We start from the raw sequence: 16608 nt of genomic DNA, 5'->3' as shown, positions 1-16608 counted from the left end.
GGCACAGGCAAGATACGTGAGACAGAGGAAACTAGCACAAGACAGCATAGCATAAAGACTCCGTGACAAGGGAACAAACAGAGGGGTATTTATACACAAAACAATTAAGGAACAGGGCGGGGCAGGAAACAGGCAATCAAGACAAACACAAAACACAGTGGTGGCCTCTAGAGGCCAAAACAAACATGACAAGATAAACATAACAGCGGCCTCTAGAGGCCAAAACAGTCCCAGTCCTAACACTGTCTACCTGTTCACGTTATAAGAAGAAGAAGAAGAAACCTTTATTTGTCACATGCACACTTCAAGCACAGTGAAATTCATCCTCTGCGTTTAACCCATTGTGGCAGTGGGGGCGTGGTCAAGCATCGGTCTGTGACTGGAGGGCGGAGTCAGGGAAGGTAAGTGGCAGAATCATTACATCTGATGTGAATTAACCTGTGTTTGTGTGTCTTCCCAGCAACCACGCCCTATATAAGGAGAGAGAGAGCAGAGGAAGAGAGCTCTCCCGAACCAGATGACTTATGTGTGTGTGTGTGTATGCGTGTGGCTGGGAGAGTGCATATTTAGCACTGAAAAGTGCAGAAATAAAGAGTTTTGGAAACTCAGTCCTGGCCTACCGTACCTCTGTGCTCCACCCACCCATTCCCCCACCGTGGAGGCGGGGGCCAGCTCCCTCACAGCCAGTCCACCACACCCGCGGTGTCCTCCTGTTTCCCGCTTCCATGTCTGTCTCTTCCCCCCCTCAGGTGAGTGAGCCCCAGAGTACCGGTGCAGAGAGAAAGTCCGGGCTGGTTTGCTGGCGCTGCGGGGAGCTGGGGCACCTCCAGCATCAATGCTCGGCAAAGGAGGTGGGCGCGGTGGTCCGGATCCCCGACGCGCCAGGAGCCGCCCTCAATCGGGCCGGAGCGTATTGCATACCGGTGAGTATCCAAGGGGATACATATCAGGCGGTGGTGGACTCTGGCTGTATCAGACCTCAATTCACCAAAGCCTGGTGCAAGACGAGGCATTGGGGGGAGCACAGGGGGTGAAGGTGTTGTGTGTGCACGTGGATGTTCACAGCTACCCTTTAGTGTCGGTCCACATTTTTTTCAGAGGGGAAAAATTTAGAGTAAAGGTAGCAGTTAATCCTCGCCTTACCCACTCGATAATTTTGGGGACTGATTGGCTGGGATTCGGGGAGTTAATGAGTCATTTAGTGAAGAGTGGGTCCTGCCATAGTTCAGCAGGGGGAGGTCCCAGTGTTGCATTGGCAGGAGCAGCTGTCACAGAGCCATTTACGTCATCGCCGCATCAGAGTGAGGAGCTGCTGGCTCCTCCTCCCTCTCTCGGGGAATCCCTCACAGATTTTCCGTTAGAGCAGTCACGAGACGAGACTCTGCGGCATGCGTTTGACCAAGTGAGAGTAATCGATGGTCAAACGCTCCCGCCGAACGCCACCCCGTCCTTCCCCTACTTCGCGATTATGAAGGATAGATTATACTGAGTGATGCAGGACACTCAAACTAAAGAGTGAGTCATGCAGCTTTTGATTCCAAAGAGCCGCCGGGAATTGGTATTCCAGGCGGCTCACTTTAATCCCATGGCTGGACACTTAGGGCAGGATAAAACACTAGCCCAAATAATGGCCCGGTTCTATTGGCCAGGGATTCGCAGTGATGTCCATAGGTGGTGTACGGCGTGCTGCGAATGCCAGTTAGTAAATCCAGCAGCCATTCCAAAAGCGCCTTTGTGCCCTCTCCCATTAATCGAGACCCCGTTCGAAAGGATTGGGATGGATCTCATCGGGCCATTAGATCGGTCAACACAAGGGTACTGCTTTATACTAGTTCTAGTGGACTATGCAACGCGATACCCGGAAGCAGTGCCTCTTTGCAATATCTCAGCATGCAGTATTGCGGAAGCACTCTTCCGCGTCATCTCCCAAGTTGGAATCCCCAAAGAGATTCTGACTGATCAAGGAACCTCATTTATGTCACGAACACTGAATTAACTTTATGGGTTATTGGGTATTAAGCCAATCTGCACCAGCGTTTATCACCCACAAATGGGTGGGTGGAGCACAGAGGTACGGCAGGCCAGGACTGAGTTTCCAAAACTCTTTATTTCTGCACTTTTCAGTGATAAACATACACTCTCCCAGCCACCCGCATACACAAGTCATCTGGTTTGGGAGAGCTCTCTTCCTCTGCTCTCTCTCTCTTTATATAGGGCGTGGTTGCTGGGAAGACACACAAACACAGGCTAATTCACATCAGGTGTAGTGATTCTGCCACTTACCTTCCCTGACTCCGCCCTCAGGTCACAGACCAGCGCTTGACCATGCCCCCACTGCCATACCCATCTGAAGAAGTGAACACATGCACACACACTCAGAGCAGTGGGCAGCCACACCAGAGCGCCCGGGGAGCAGTCAGGGATCAGGTACCTTGCTCAAGGGCACCTCAGCCCAAGGCCACCCCACGTCAACCTAACTGCATGTCTTTGGATTGTGGGGGAAACCGGAGCACCCGGAGGAAACCCACGCAGACACAGGGAGAACATGCAAACTCCACACAGAAAGGCCCTCGCTGGCCACTGGGTTCAAACCTGGAATCTTCTTGCTGTGAGGCGACCATGCTAACCACTTTACCACCGTGCCGCCTTATGGGGCATACCATCAGTATGCCCCATGTTGGTCATGGTCAGCAGGGATGGCCGTTTTAATGTGAGAGAGGATGAGTTTCTCGAAACATTTAGTGATGATGGGGGTTAGGGCAACTGGACGATAGTCATTGAGGCAGTTCACTGTACTTTTCTTTGGTATTGAGATGATGGTAGCTGATTTCAAGCAAGTGGGGACTGTGGACTGTTGTAGTGATTAAGTTGAAGATGGTTGTAAATACCTCTGCTAGCTGGTCTGCGCAGTCTCTGAGGATCCTGCCAGTGACTCCATCTGGACCAGCTGCTTTCCTCACATTGACTCTCTGCAGGATGGATCTGACCTGGTGTTGATGCAGCTGTATGGGGTCATCCTTCCCTGTTAGTGCTGGGTGGATGTTGGCCTCCCTGTTTCATTGATCGAAGTGAGAAAAGAAGCAGTTCAGTGTATCCGGCAGAGTGCGGTCCATGGGGTTTGTGAGTATGTTGCCGTCTGTATAGCCAGTCAGAGTTTTTATCCTCTGCCACATACCTTTGGAGTTATTGCTGTTAAAGTGTTCCTCTGTGCACTGCTTGTACCTGCGCTTGGCCTCTCTGATTCCCCTCTTCAGGTTTCTCTGTGCTGTTTTGTAGGCCTGCAGATCCCCAGATTTAAACACAGACTCATGTGTTTTGAGCAGGGCCTGCACCTTACTGTTGAGCCATGGTTTATGATTGGGGAACATGCTAACAGTTTTTGTCTCAGTCACATTCTCACCACAGAAGTTAATGTATGAGAGGACAGCTGTTGCATGTCTCTCCAGGTCTGCCTCCTCAGTAAAAACTCCCCAGTCTGTATCTTCAAAACAGTCCTGCAGGGCTGAGGTGGCTTCCTTAGTCCATACTTTGTTTTTGTGGATGGTTTCTGTCTGCAGCTGAGTGGTTTGTATGATGGAATCAGAGACAGAGAGAGATAATCTGAGAGCCCCAGGTGTGGCAGAGGGCTGGCTTTGAAAGTATCTGATATGTTGCAGTAGACTTGATTTTAAGATATTCTTTTCTCTTGTTGGGAAGTTTAAATACTTGTGGAATTTAGGCAGAGCTGACCTCAAGTTGGCATGATGAAAGTCTCCTGCCACTATAACAATACTGTCTGATTGTGCTGACAGATGCTGGCTAATAGAGTGGTATAACTTCTCCATAGATAGCCTAGTGTTAGCTTGTGGCAGCACATACACAGCTGTTATGACAGCCAATGTAAAGTCCCTCGGCAAGTAGAAAGGTCAACACAGCGGCATTAGATACTCTATGTCTGGTGAGCAGTATGTATCTTTGACTGTAATGTTTGTGCACCAGCTGTTGTTTAAATAAATACAAAGTCCTCCTCCTCTACTCTTACCGGAGTGAATAGTCCTGTATGCTCTGAAGGTAGCATGACCTGCTAACTCGATAGCATCCAGGATGTTTTGGTCAAGCCAAGTCTCCATAATTATCATCACACACTGGTTCAGACTGTGTGACATGATCTGCAGTCATAGCTCATCCACTTTGTTGTTTAGCGACCAGGAATTAGCGAGAAAAGGACTTGGGACTGCCAGTTAGTAAGGGTTAGCTTTTTAGCTTCGCCTGTAGCCCCCCCTTCTGCTTTCTGTGTCGCTGCTGTCTTCTCCACCTCAGCAGAGGGTTGTTGAGCCCCTCGCTCTCGGGAGAGTGCCGAATCTCCGAAGGGATGAAATCCCATTTGTCAGCCTCGAACTTGCAGTGAATATCATTCAAAACTGAAAACAGTTCAGCTCTGCTGTATTGTACACAAATAGTTGTAAAACCCCACAAGAAAAACAAAATAAAAACAAAGTAGCTGCCAAAATGTGAGGAGTGCTGGGCTACTGCATCTGGACGTACCGCCATCTTACTCAGTGTATCTGTATATGAACATTGCTTAAAGCTCTTGATCTGTATCTGCATGATTTTATGCACTGTGCTGCTAGCATATGATTGGCTGATTGGATAACTCCATAAATGAGCAGGTGTACAGGTGTTCCAACTAAAGTGGATGGTAAGTGTATACGAATTGAAACGGCGTTATTGTTTTGCACTATACTTCTAAAACATCAAAGAATAATGCTACTTAAAGTTAAATATTATAAGGTAGTTATCTCAATTTCACAGTGATAGAATTTGTTTTAACCCTGGTTTCATGTAGTTTTTGTTAAGTGATCTTGAAAACACACACACACACACACACACACACACACACACACACACAGTTACTTAAAATAACAGAGAGCTCCACACAAATTATTATAATTTATTAATGTACAGTCATGGATGAACATTTACATTTAGACAGCAAATAAATCTTTACCTTAAAATGGCACTTGATTTGTGCAATACATGTGAGGAGTAGTCTGTATTGAGTTATACAGACTGTGTGTGTGTGTGTGTGTGTGTGTGTGTGTGTGTGTGTGTGTGTAAAGTCATTGAATAAATGAGTTTTCTTTTTAGTTAAACCACACCATGTACACCAATGTAAATATAAATTTAATCTGTTTTTAATGGGGGCGGGCACTATGTTAGGGTATGATATGTATGTTAGAGAGTTCCACTCTCGCCTGTAAAATCTACTTTCATCTTCTGTTTCTCCATTACTGTCTCCAGCTCTGTTGCCTTTCTGACATCCTGAGAGAAAAACATAATTTAATAATTTATACATATTATTAGTTTGTGTGTGTGTGTGCATGTGTGCGTGTGTGCATGTGTGTGTGTACCTCCAGCAGTGCTTTTTGTACAGCAACCTGACTATACACTCTCGCGCCTTCTTCGGGAATAACAGCACGAAGCTCTTCTTTATTCAGAGAGAAGAGCTGAGCTCCTGTTAAAACACGAAGACACTGTACAGTCCTACACACACACACACACACACACACACACACACACACACACACACAGAGTTATTAATAAACTCATTCAGTCTGTAACAGTTCTACAAATTTTAGAAGCGGCAATGATTCACACAGGCCACTAGAGGGCAAGAGGGAGCCATTGCACAGACTGCCATTTTCAAGTCAAGTCAAGTCAACTTTATTGTCAAATATGCTATACATGCTCGACATACAGCACAGATGAAATTTCAGTCCTCTCTGACCCACGGTGCAAACAGGCAATGCAATAAATAAAAATAGAATAATTGAAATAAACAATATAAACAGTATAAACACTCTAGATAAGAACTAGACATAGACTAAAGACTCATAAACTAATAGCTGATAAGGTGAGGTAGTGTGGAATAGTGCAAATGAGCAAGGTAAAGTGAAATGTACAGTCCCTGAGTTCAGTGTGTTAATGAACGTTGAGAGTATATGTGTGTGTGTGTGTGTGTGTGTGTGTGTGTGTGTGTGTTGGGGGGGGAAACTGTGAGGGTGACATGTCAGATGCTGAAGGGGGGGCAGGGGTGTGTGCGAGCAGAATCTGTGGCAGGGGGCAGAGGGGAGAGGAGGGGCAGAACAGGGAGGGAGTTGAGCCTCCTGACCGCCTGGTGAAAGAAACTGTCCTTGAGCCTGCTGGTTTTGGCCCGGAGACTCCACAGTCTCCTCCCCGATGGCAGCAGACTGAAGAGGCTGTGAGATGGGTGGGTGGGGTCACCTGCAATCCTGATGGCTTTGCAGGTGAGGCGGGAGTTATAGATATCCATTAGAGAAGGGAGAGAGACACCAATGATCCTCTCAGCTGCTCTCATGATGCACTGCAGTCTTGCAGCAGGACACGGTGCAGGCGCCGTACCACACGGTGATGCAGCTGGTCAGGATGTTCTCGATGGTGCCTCTGTAGAATGTGTGCACTATGGGGGCCGGGACTCTTGCTCTCCTCAGTTTGTGGAGGAAGTACAGATGCTGTTGGGCTTTTTTGGCCAGTGATGCGGTGTTATTGCTCCAGGACAGGTCTTCAGAGATGTGCACACCCAGAAACTTGGTGCTGCTCACCCTCTCCACTGCAGCACCATCAACAGATAGTGGAGCATGCTGGGTATGCGCTCTCCTGAAGTCCACAACAATCTCCTTCATCTTCTCCACGTTCAGATGGAGATTGTTGTCCTTGCACCACATGGCCAAGCAGCTCACCTCACTCCTGTAGATTGTCTCATCGCCATTGTTGATGAGACCCACCACAGTCATGTCATCCGCAAACTTAATGAAGAGATTAGGGCTGGATGTTGGTGTGAAGTCGTGGGTCAGCAGAGTGAAGAGGAGGGGGCGCTGGATAGTGGTGAGGGAAGACATTCTGTTTTTGGATATTACTGTTTTTATGGATGTAGAACATAACCCTGGACCACAGGAGAAGCAAATCACTAAACCAAGTATGATCACTTGTAGTAGAAGCAAGCTGCTAACCTTGAGAAGAAAGTGTGTCAAGCCAGACATTAGGGTGGTAAATATGTACACTTAAGAATTTGAGATGGTTTAAATACAGAGGAACTGGTGCTGGGTCAAGGTCTGATAAGAGTGCTTGTCATCAGAGTATGCAGGAAATCCCGGTAATTGCTGGGCAAAGATTTTTCACTATACCTATTGCTAGATGAGATTATAATAATCTAATCATGATAAAGTGCTCTGCTGTTAGTGATCCAAGGCCAGCTCTCTCTACTACAGACAAGTTTGCTGTTCCTAAATGTTTGTTCTTAAACATTTGTAGCCTGACAAACTAAAAAAAAAATGGAGTTAAAGCTAGTGTGGCTCTCGAAGCTGATTTATTTGCAGTCAACAATGACATTTGTGTTGTTTACGAGACTCATTTGAAAAAAGTTGTACCAGATTTGGTTGTTAGTATATCGAACTATGCCCTTTACAGGAGAGACCAGAACTGGTTTGACACTGAGAAGTGAGAAAAGGGAGGGATAGCAGTATGTGCTAGAAACAACATCAATGTTAAACATGTGTTAAGGTCTGAGCTTTAGGAGTCTATCAATTTGGAAATAGAATTACCATCAGGTCATTGTATGTTGATGAGTGGAATTTATCATCATCCTCAACCAAGATATCCAGAAAACGATTTAATGGAATATGTGACTGACTGCATAGATGAGTTCCTTAAACACCATCCTGACGGACTAGTGGTATGTGGTGGAGACCTCAATCGACTTAATCAAGAAAAATTACCAACTTTGTCAGGTTTAAAGGTCCTGGTTGATTTTCCAACTCTAGGCAATTCATTCACCCATCCATGCATTATCTGTATCCACTTATCCTGTGCAGGGTTGAAGGCAAGCTGGAGCCTATCCCAGCTAACGATAGGTGAGAGGCAGGGTATATCCTGGACAAGTCACTTGATGTCATCTTACAGTTGTTGAGTGACATTCGAAGGAGTTGATTATCATCCTGGTGAAAATCACCCTCTGCCAATCTGTAACTTTGTTGTCCCCAATCAGTGTTGCCAGATACTGCTGACGTTTTCCAGCCCAAAATATGTTCAAAACCCACCAAAATGCACTTAAAACTGCCCAATCTGGCAACACTCTCTCTCCTCGCGCTTAAATCCGAACTTCCTTCCCATGGGCGGTTGCAAGCCAAGGTGGGCGAGGCCATGAATACTAATTTACGAAGTGACGTAAGATCGTATGGCTTTTTCAGATCCGCTCGTTTTTTCGACTATTTTCTTTCATAAGCTAATACAGGGAATGGGAGTAGAATTACATTTTCACATGCAGCATGCATATGCAACTCGGAGTGAAATATGGCATTTCAAAAAGAGCCAGTATTAAACGTTTTTGGTGGAAGGGCACCTTTAAGCGCGAGGAGAGATAGCAGACAGTGTTGCCAGATTGGGTGGTTTTAAGTGCATTTTAGCGGGTTTTGAACATATTTTGGGCTGGAAAACATCAGCAGTATCTGGCAACACTGTCCCCAATGTCTGCTGCTTGACCTTTTCCTTATGAACTGCCATCTTTGAAATTTTGAGGATGGAAGCAACCTGACGCTCATTATATCCCTATGCCAGTTAAGCCAGAACTCAACCCTTCTTTTCCTCACCCAAAACTTTTCTTTTTAACTCTTATGGCATGATGAATAGATATTTTTGTATTCCAATTAAATTTCAGATATGACAAACACTGTTTTTGCCATCCAAACTGGTCCTACTGCAAGAGGATAGTGATGACCACAGCAGTGGGGTTTTTTTGTTTTTTGTTTTTTTTTTTTGTTTTTTTACATTTCCTCATTAAATGGTGGATGTCCTTCATGTGAGCATCCAACTCACATGACCAAGATGGCGCCAGTGTGTTTGTCGGCTTGTCATCAGCTCCTATCTGTCCGAGTGCTGATTTGGATGTCTGTGTTCTTACTGTTGCTGCTCTGGAACGGCTCTGATGCCCTAAGAACCTATGATCGCTTGATATTGCTCCATATCCAAACCTCTTTGAGGCTAAAGACTACTGGGTGTTCGGGTCCATACAACAGATGTCACCCAACGTTTATAAACTGTCCTGTGGACTGCGTTCGACAGCTCTCCTGTTGCATGTCCTGTTGCAAGAAGAAGCGGTGCAGGACCAGAGGGAAATGCAGTGGTATCCGAGTGCATATGAGGAGATTTGAGAGTGTCTCTGCTGTGCAACCATCACCTCACTGGCTATCCATTGACTACGTGGGCAGACGCAGAGGCCTCTACCTAGATTGTCGATCGTGGGACATGAGATATTCCTGCCATCTATCCATCTCTCCAGCTTGGTCAGTGATGCCTGAGTTTCCTGCAGCTCCCCCAAGGCTCCGCGTCCAATGTGGCGGGGTGAACTTCCTGAACATTTGCCCATTGCAATGCTCTCAACACTCACAGCCTTTGGATTACCTTGCGGCCAAGGTGGTGTTACTGAACACCAGGTCTGTGTTAAACAAGACCTTTATTTTAAATGACTTTTTTACCCAGCGTGATCTGGACTTATTGTTTTTAACGGAGAAATGGATCGGTGCTGGCGCTGGTGAGACATCTGTATTTGGTGAGCTTTTGCCCCGTAAACTGTTCATATATAAGCACTCCAAGAAGTTTGGGTAGAGGAGGTGGAGTAGCTTTGATTTTTAAAAACTGATTCAAGGTACAGATGGTCTCTGTCGAGGGCTTTTCCTCATTTGAAGTGCAGTGCGTAAAAGTGGACTCTACTACAACTCCATTGGTGTGCACTTGTATACAGGCCACCAAAATCAGATAAAAACTTCATAAATGAGTTCCCGAATTTCCTGTCTCATTATGTTGCATTCTATGACCATCTGTTGGTTTTAGGTGATTTTAATATTCATGTCTGCTGCCCGGGTAAACCCATGGTTAGTGAGTTCTGTTCTTTATTGAGGTCGAGAGAGACAGGATGTTTTGATACCCGTGCCATAGTTATGTATATGATGTCGCATTAAAATCTGCCATACTGTATTGATAGACACAGCTATTAAGCTAAAGTTATTTACCAGATATTTAACTAGCTATCTCCATTCGGGAAAAAAAAACCCATTTGGCTACAGTTTAATTGAGAATTCTGCAAACTTTTAGATCATGACACCAAAGGAGGCTAGGAGCACTGGGCCTTGAGAATGTACAGTTAGGTCCATAAATATTTGGACAGAGACAACATTTTTCTAATTTTGGTTCTGTACATTACCACAATGAAGTTTGAACAAAACAATTCAGATGCAGTTGAAGTTCAGACTTTCAGCTTTAATTCAGTAGGTTGAACAAAATGATTGCATAAAAATGTGAGGAACTAAAGCATTTTTTTAACACAATCCCTTCATTTCAGGGGCTCAAAAGTAATTGGACAAATTAAATAATTGTAAATAAAATGTTCATTTCTAATACTTGGTTAAAAACCCTTTGTTGGCAATGACTGCCTGAAGTCTTGAACTCATGGACATCACCAGACGCTGTGTTTCCTCCTTTTTAATGCTCTGCCAGGCCTTTACTGCAGCGGTTCTCAGTTGTTGTTTGTTTGTTTGTGGGCCTTTCTGTCTGAAGTTTAGTCTTTAACAAGTGAAATGCATGCTCAATTGGGTTGAGATCATGTGACTGACCTGGCCATTCAAGAATATTCCACTTCTTTGCTTTAATAAACTCCTGGGTTGCTTTGGCTTTATGTTTTGGGTCATTGTCCATCTGTATTATGAAACACCGACCAATCAGTTTGGCTGCATTTGGCTGAATTTGAGCACACAGTATGTCTCTGAATACCTCAGAATTCATCCGGCTGCTTCTGTCCTGTGTCACATCATCAATAAACACTAATGACCCAGTGCTACTAGCAGCCATGCATGTCCAAGCCATCACACTGCCTCCACCATGTTTTACAGATGATGTGGTATGCTTTGGATCATGAGCTGTACCACGCCTTCGCCATACTTTTTCTTTCCATCATTCTGGTCGAGGTTGATCTTGGTTTCATCTGTCCAAAGAATGTTCTTCCAGAACTGTGCTGGGTTTTTTTAGATGTTTTTTAGCAAAGTCCAATCTAGCCTTTTCATTCTTGAGGCTTATGAGTGGCTTGCACTGTGCAGTGAACCCTCTGTATTTACTTTCATGCAGTCTTCTCTTTATGGTAGATTTGGATATTGATACACCTACCTCCTGGAGAATGTTGTTCACTTGGTTGGCTGTTGTGAAGAGGTTTCTCTTCACCATGTAAATTATTCTGCGATCATCCACCACTGTTGTCTTCTGTGGGCGTCCAGGTCTTTTTGCATTGATGAGTTCACCAGTGCTTTCTTTCTTTCTCAGGATGTACCAAACTGTAGATTTTGCCACTCCTAATATTGTAGCAATTTCTCGGATGTTTTTTTTTCTGTTGTCGCAGCCTAAGGATGGCTTGTTTCACCTGCATGGAGAGCTCCTTTGACCACATGTTTTCTTCACAGCAAAACCTTCCAAATGCAAGCAACACACCTCAAATCAACTCCAGGCCTTTTATCTGCTTAATTGAGAATGACATAACAAAGGAATTGCCCACACCTGCCCATGAAATAGCCTTTGAGTCAATTGTCCAATTACTTTTGGTCCCTTTAAAAGCAGGGTGACACATGTTAAGGAGCTGAAACTCCTAAACCCTTCATCCAATTTTAATGTGGATACCCTCAAATGAAAGCTGAAAATCTGGACTTTATGCCCATGTCCATTATATAACTATAACTTGAATATGCTTCAGTAAACAGGTAAAAAAAGAAAATTTGTGTCAATGTCCAAATATATATGGACCTAACTGTAGATATGTTCTGCTTGTCTGTGGTGACACCAAGAAATTACACAATTATGAAGCATAAAAGCTAGTTAATCAGCTAATAACCTACATACATACTTTGGACTAACCATATGGCTACAGTTTCTTTTCAAAACATTTCAGGTGTTTTGGGTATTTTGAATTGGAGTAAAAGTTATGTACAGTATGATGATGTTTTGAAGTCACATGTAATGCTCTCACACCCTCAATCATGACCTCATTAACCCTTTCACATATTCTCTTCATGTGTCTGTGGCAGCGGGGGCATGGCCAAGCAGCAGTTTGTGAATGGAGGGCGGGGTCGGGGAAGGTAATAATAATAAAATAATACATCTGTTTTGTATAGCGCTTTTCATGGTACTCAAAGACGCTTTACAGGAGGTTCAAACATACACACACACACACACACACACACACAGACAATTATAAACAAGGAAAGAAAATAAATAAATAAATAAATAAATAAATAAATAAATAAAAAGTAAAAAGTCCACCAAGTAGGGGTCAGGATGTAATTCCTGTGGTGTAGCAGCCACAGTCCCACCAAAAGGCGCACGAAAACAAGTCCCACATCTCCAGCACCGCCGCCGTGACGCCGTCAGCAACATCGCTTGAACACCACGCCATGGATCCACAAAGCGAGCACAGAAGCTCTGCCACGCAGAGCGCTGGTGTGTCCCAAACCGCCTGCACAGCTGCCGCGACACCACTGAGCAACATCGCTTGGAACATTACGCAAAGCGCTGGACAACCACAATGTAAAATGAGCAATAAGCTCACTGCAGTCCATAGCTGGGAGCGCAGGCATCGCCCACGGTGAACCAAGGCCTGGAGGGAACCGACGCCCAAAACTGGGTCCGGAGCTGCACCACAACCGGCGGACAAAACACTCAAACAAACATCAAACTACACAAACACACAGAAAAAAAATAGAAAAAGAAATAAAATAAAATGAAAAAGCTCCGTTGAGAAGCGGCAGTCAGAATGCACATGACGTACTCTCAACCAGAAACGGAAGTAATCCCGTCATGTTGAAAGGTAAGTGGCCAAGTCATTACACCTGCTGTCAATTAATGTGTGTGTGTGTGGGGGGGGGGCAGGGACAGAGCATAAAAGGAGGGGGAGAGCAGAGAAGAGGCTCCCCTCCCAACCACAACGCATGTGTGCGTGTAGTATGTGCAATAGTGTGAGTGAGTGAGTAAAAGCTGAAAAGCCAAAATAAGTGAAATAAAGAGTTTGTGTGTGACCAACTCTTGCCTGCCATGCTTCTGTGCTCCACCCACATCAGGAACTGCTACAGTGGTGCTGAAACCCGGGATGCACAGAAGGGAACCACCCCATGGAGTCCTCCCCATTCAAAGAGCTCGTCCTTGCCCTCGCTATTGCCCAGCAGAACCAGCATCAAGCACTGACCGCCCCCCGAAAGGAACAAGAGCGACGCTTCAAAGCCTTGATGCTGGCCCAGCAGGAAGATTGCCAGGCGTTCCGGCATCTGCTTGCGTCAGCAGGGGCGTCGACCATCACCACAGCCGGCACCCTTACGAAGATGGGCCTGCAGGATGATCAAGAAGCGTTCCTCGCCCTCTTTGAGCAAGCAGCTGAGGCTGGTGGGTGGCCGCTGGAGCAGGGTGCAGTGCGCCTCCTCCCGCTCCTAACTGGTGAGGTGCAGCTCACAGCGCAGCAGCTCCCTGCTGACAGCCGATTGGTGTATGCTGACCTGAGGAAAGCCATCCTGCAGCGGGTCGGCCGCTCCCCGGAGCAACATTGCCAGTGCTTCCGGACGCTGGCATTGGAGGAGGTCAGGCGGCCGTTTGCATTTGGCCAGCAACTCCGGGACACCTGCTGGCAGTGGCTGAGGGCAGAAGACCGTGACGCTGATGAGATCATCGATCTGGTGGCACTGGAACAGTTTATCTCTCGACTTTCGGAAGGAATGACGGAATGGGTCCAGTGCCATCGCCCAGCGTCGCTGGAACAAGCCATCGAGCTGGTGGAGGACCATCGGGAGGTGGATCCGATGGCAGGCAGATGAGGCATCTCCCCTCACTTCTCTTCTCTCTCTCCCTTCCCCCATCTCTCGTTCCCCTCTCCACCCCGTTCCCCGGCCGCGGAGGTAGCAGCCGGCTCCTCCCCAGCTGGCCTGTCACACCCGTGGTGTCATCCCATCTTCCTCTTCCATCTCTGTGTTGTCTCCTCCTCAGGTGAGTGACACCCATAATGCTGGTGCAGAGGGAAAGCCTGGGCCGGTGTGCTGGCGCGGCGGAGAGTCGGAGCATCTCCAGAGTCGGAGCTCTGCAAGGTCGAGGCATCCACCGACCACTGTGAGAAATTCTTGAAGTTTTTCATTGAGAAAATTGACCACATTAGGGCACAGTTTTCTCCTGTTGTATCTGAAACCCCACCCCCCCATACCTCCCCAGTGCCACAGCTACCTTTGACCACTTTCAGGCAGTTTCATACACTGAGCTGTGGGACACTGTAAAACACATGAAAACTTCAACAGCCCCTCACGACCCTATCCCTTCCCTGATTATTAAAGATGTATTTGATGTTATTGGTCCAAGCATTCAAATCATTCTGAATTCCTGCCTTGCCACAGGTAGTGTTCCCACCTGTTTTAAGCACACAGTAGTCTAGCCTCTGCTTAAAAAGCATAACCTTGATCCAAAATGTTTAAAAAATTTCAGGCCCATCTCTAAACTCCCATTCATTTCAAAAATTATGGAAAAGGTTGCGTTAACACAGTTGCTTCCCTTCCTTAATTCAGCAGAAATCCTAGAGCCATTTCAATCTGGCTTTAAGGCCCATCATAGCACTGAGACAGCCCTGTTAAAGATAACAAACGACCTGCTGCTCACCCTCGACTCTGATGATAATGCCATTCTTATCCTGTTAGACCTTAGTGCTGCATTTGACACTGTAGACGACACAACACTGCTGGCCTGGCTTGAACAGTGGGTTGGGATTAAGGGTTCTGCTCTAAAATAGTTCCACTCATACCTCCAGCAAAGAACCTTTTCAGTGTCCATAGGCCAATACTCCTCACCCCCTGCCCCTGTGTCTTGTGGTGTCCCCCAGGGGTCCATCCTGGGTCCTGTTCTTTTTTGCCTTTATATGCTCCCACTGGGTAACATCATTAGAAAATTTAATATTACATTCCACTTTTATGCTGACGATTCCCAATTGTACCTCCCTCTAAAATCTGGAAATTCCTTGCAGCCTCTTCTGGACTGCCTTAAAGAAATTAAAAACTGGATGGCCAATAACTTCCTCCAGTTAAATGAAGACAAAACTGAGGTCATGATCTTTGGCCCCCCCAAATCCAGAAATTCCATCTCTGGCAACCTTGGCTCTCTTACTCCATTTGTCAAAACCCATCCAAGAAACCTGGGTGTTATTCGAGACTCCCAACTCAGCCTTGACAAACAAATCTCTTCTGTTGTTAAGACTAGTTTCTACCAATTAAGGATCATTGCAAAACTTAAATCTGTTCTGTCATACAATGACCTGGAAAAAGTCATCCATGCCTTTATAACTTCATGCTTAGATTACTGTAACTCCCTTTATTTTGGTCTCCCTCAAACACTGGTGTCACGGCTTCAAATTGTCCAAAATGCGGCTGCTAGGTTGCTTACTAACACAAAAAAAACATGAGCACATCATACCTGTCCTAGCCTCATTGCACTGGCTTCCTGTCCAGTCTAGGATTCAATTTAAGATCCTGTTAATGTTTTTTAAAGCTCTTCATGACTTGGCTCCCAACTACTTAGCTGCTGCTATTCATCCCCCTGAGGCTCCCATGTCTCTTAGATCTTCCAGCAGAGGTCTCCTCCATGTTCCCCAAACTCGTCTTAAGCGAAAAGGTGACCGAGCTTTTGCGGTCGCTGGTCCTCGGCTGTGGAACCTTCTGCCTCCTGACATTAGAAATGCTCCCTCTATTACTTTTTTTAATTCCAAGCTCAAGACACACCTTTTCACATTAGCATTCCCTACATTTTAACTGTTTTTGTTTTGTCATGTCAGAAATTAAGTGTTTGTCTTTTGTTGCTGATGTTTAATTCGGTCGTTTTTGTTTCTTTATATATTTTATATCTATTTATTTTTACACTCTGTACAGCACTTTGGTCAGTGTAAACTGTGTTTAAATGTGCTTTAGAAATAAATTTTGCTTACTTACTTACTTACTAAATAAGATTTGGTTCAGGTGATCATCACATCAGTACCTCATTAAGTAAAATGAAGTGTGCTTGTGTGCTGGAATTCCAGCACAGACACTGGAATGAAATATCTGCAGTCCATAGAGATGCTGATTTAAGAAAAAAAAATTAAGTGCTCTCTTAATTTTTTCCAGAGCCATATGTGTGTGTATTGGGCTGTGAAAGTTAATAACATGTTAACACAATTTCATTTTAAGTCCACTAATTATTTTGATGCTATTAATACAGGTTTTGATATTACCCTTTGTGTCGCCCATAGTTTAGCAATCCACAAACCAACAGTTGGCATATTAATTGTTATAAAAAGCATGTCTACAGTGGATGATAGATCCAGGAAAAGGTCTTTTGAATGGCAAGTTCAGTTCCAAATCCATGTCAGATGGGACTATTGATAAGACCAAAGTTATTTGCTGTTACAGTTGATGTGAATTGAGTTATCACTGGAGTACAACCAGTCTTAAATATAATTAACAAGCTAACATACTTGATTGTGTGCAAGGGAAATACATGGACAAAACTAGACACATCAGG

General features: G+C 45.3%; 1 protein-coding gene across 1 annotated transcript in view; it reads right to left on the bottom strand.

Moving 5' to 3' along the window:
• Positions 1-4916: 4916 nt before the first annotated feature.
• eps8l1b (eps8 like 1b) overlaps positions 4917-16608 on the bottom strand; it is a 101830-nt gene continuing 90138 nt past the window's right edge. Inside the window, exons 14-15 of the mRNA XM_060922800.1 lie at positions 5391-5523; positions 4917-5301 (exon numbers count right to left, since the gene is read on the bottom strand). Coding sequence (XP_060778783.1) covers positions 5215-5301; positions 5391-5523 — 220 coding nt within the window. The 3' untranslated portion in view covers positions 4917-5214. The remainder of the gene's footprint in view (positions 5302-5390; positions 5524-16608) is intronic.

Source organism: Neoarius graeffei, chromosome 5 (assembly GCF_027579695.1).
Source record: "Neoarius graeffei isolate fNeoGra1 chromosome 5, fNeoGra1.pri, whole genome shotgun sequence".
NCBI classification, from domain to species: Eukaryota; Metazoa; Chordata; class Actinopteri; order Siluriformes; family Ariidae; genus Neoarius; species Neoarius graeffei.
Note: the sequence above shows the minus strand (reverse complement) of the source record. Positions and strands in the feature narration are given on the sequence as shown.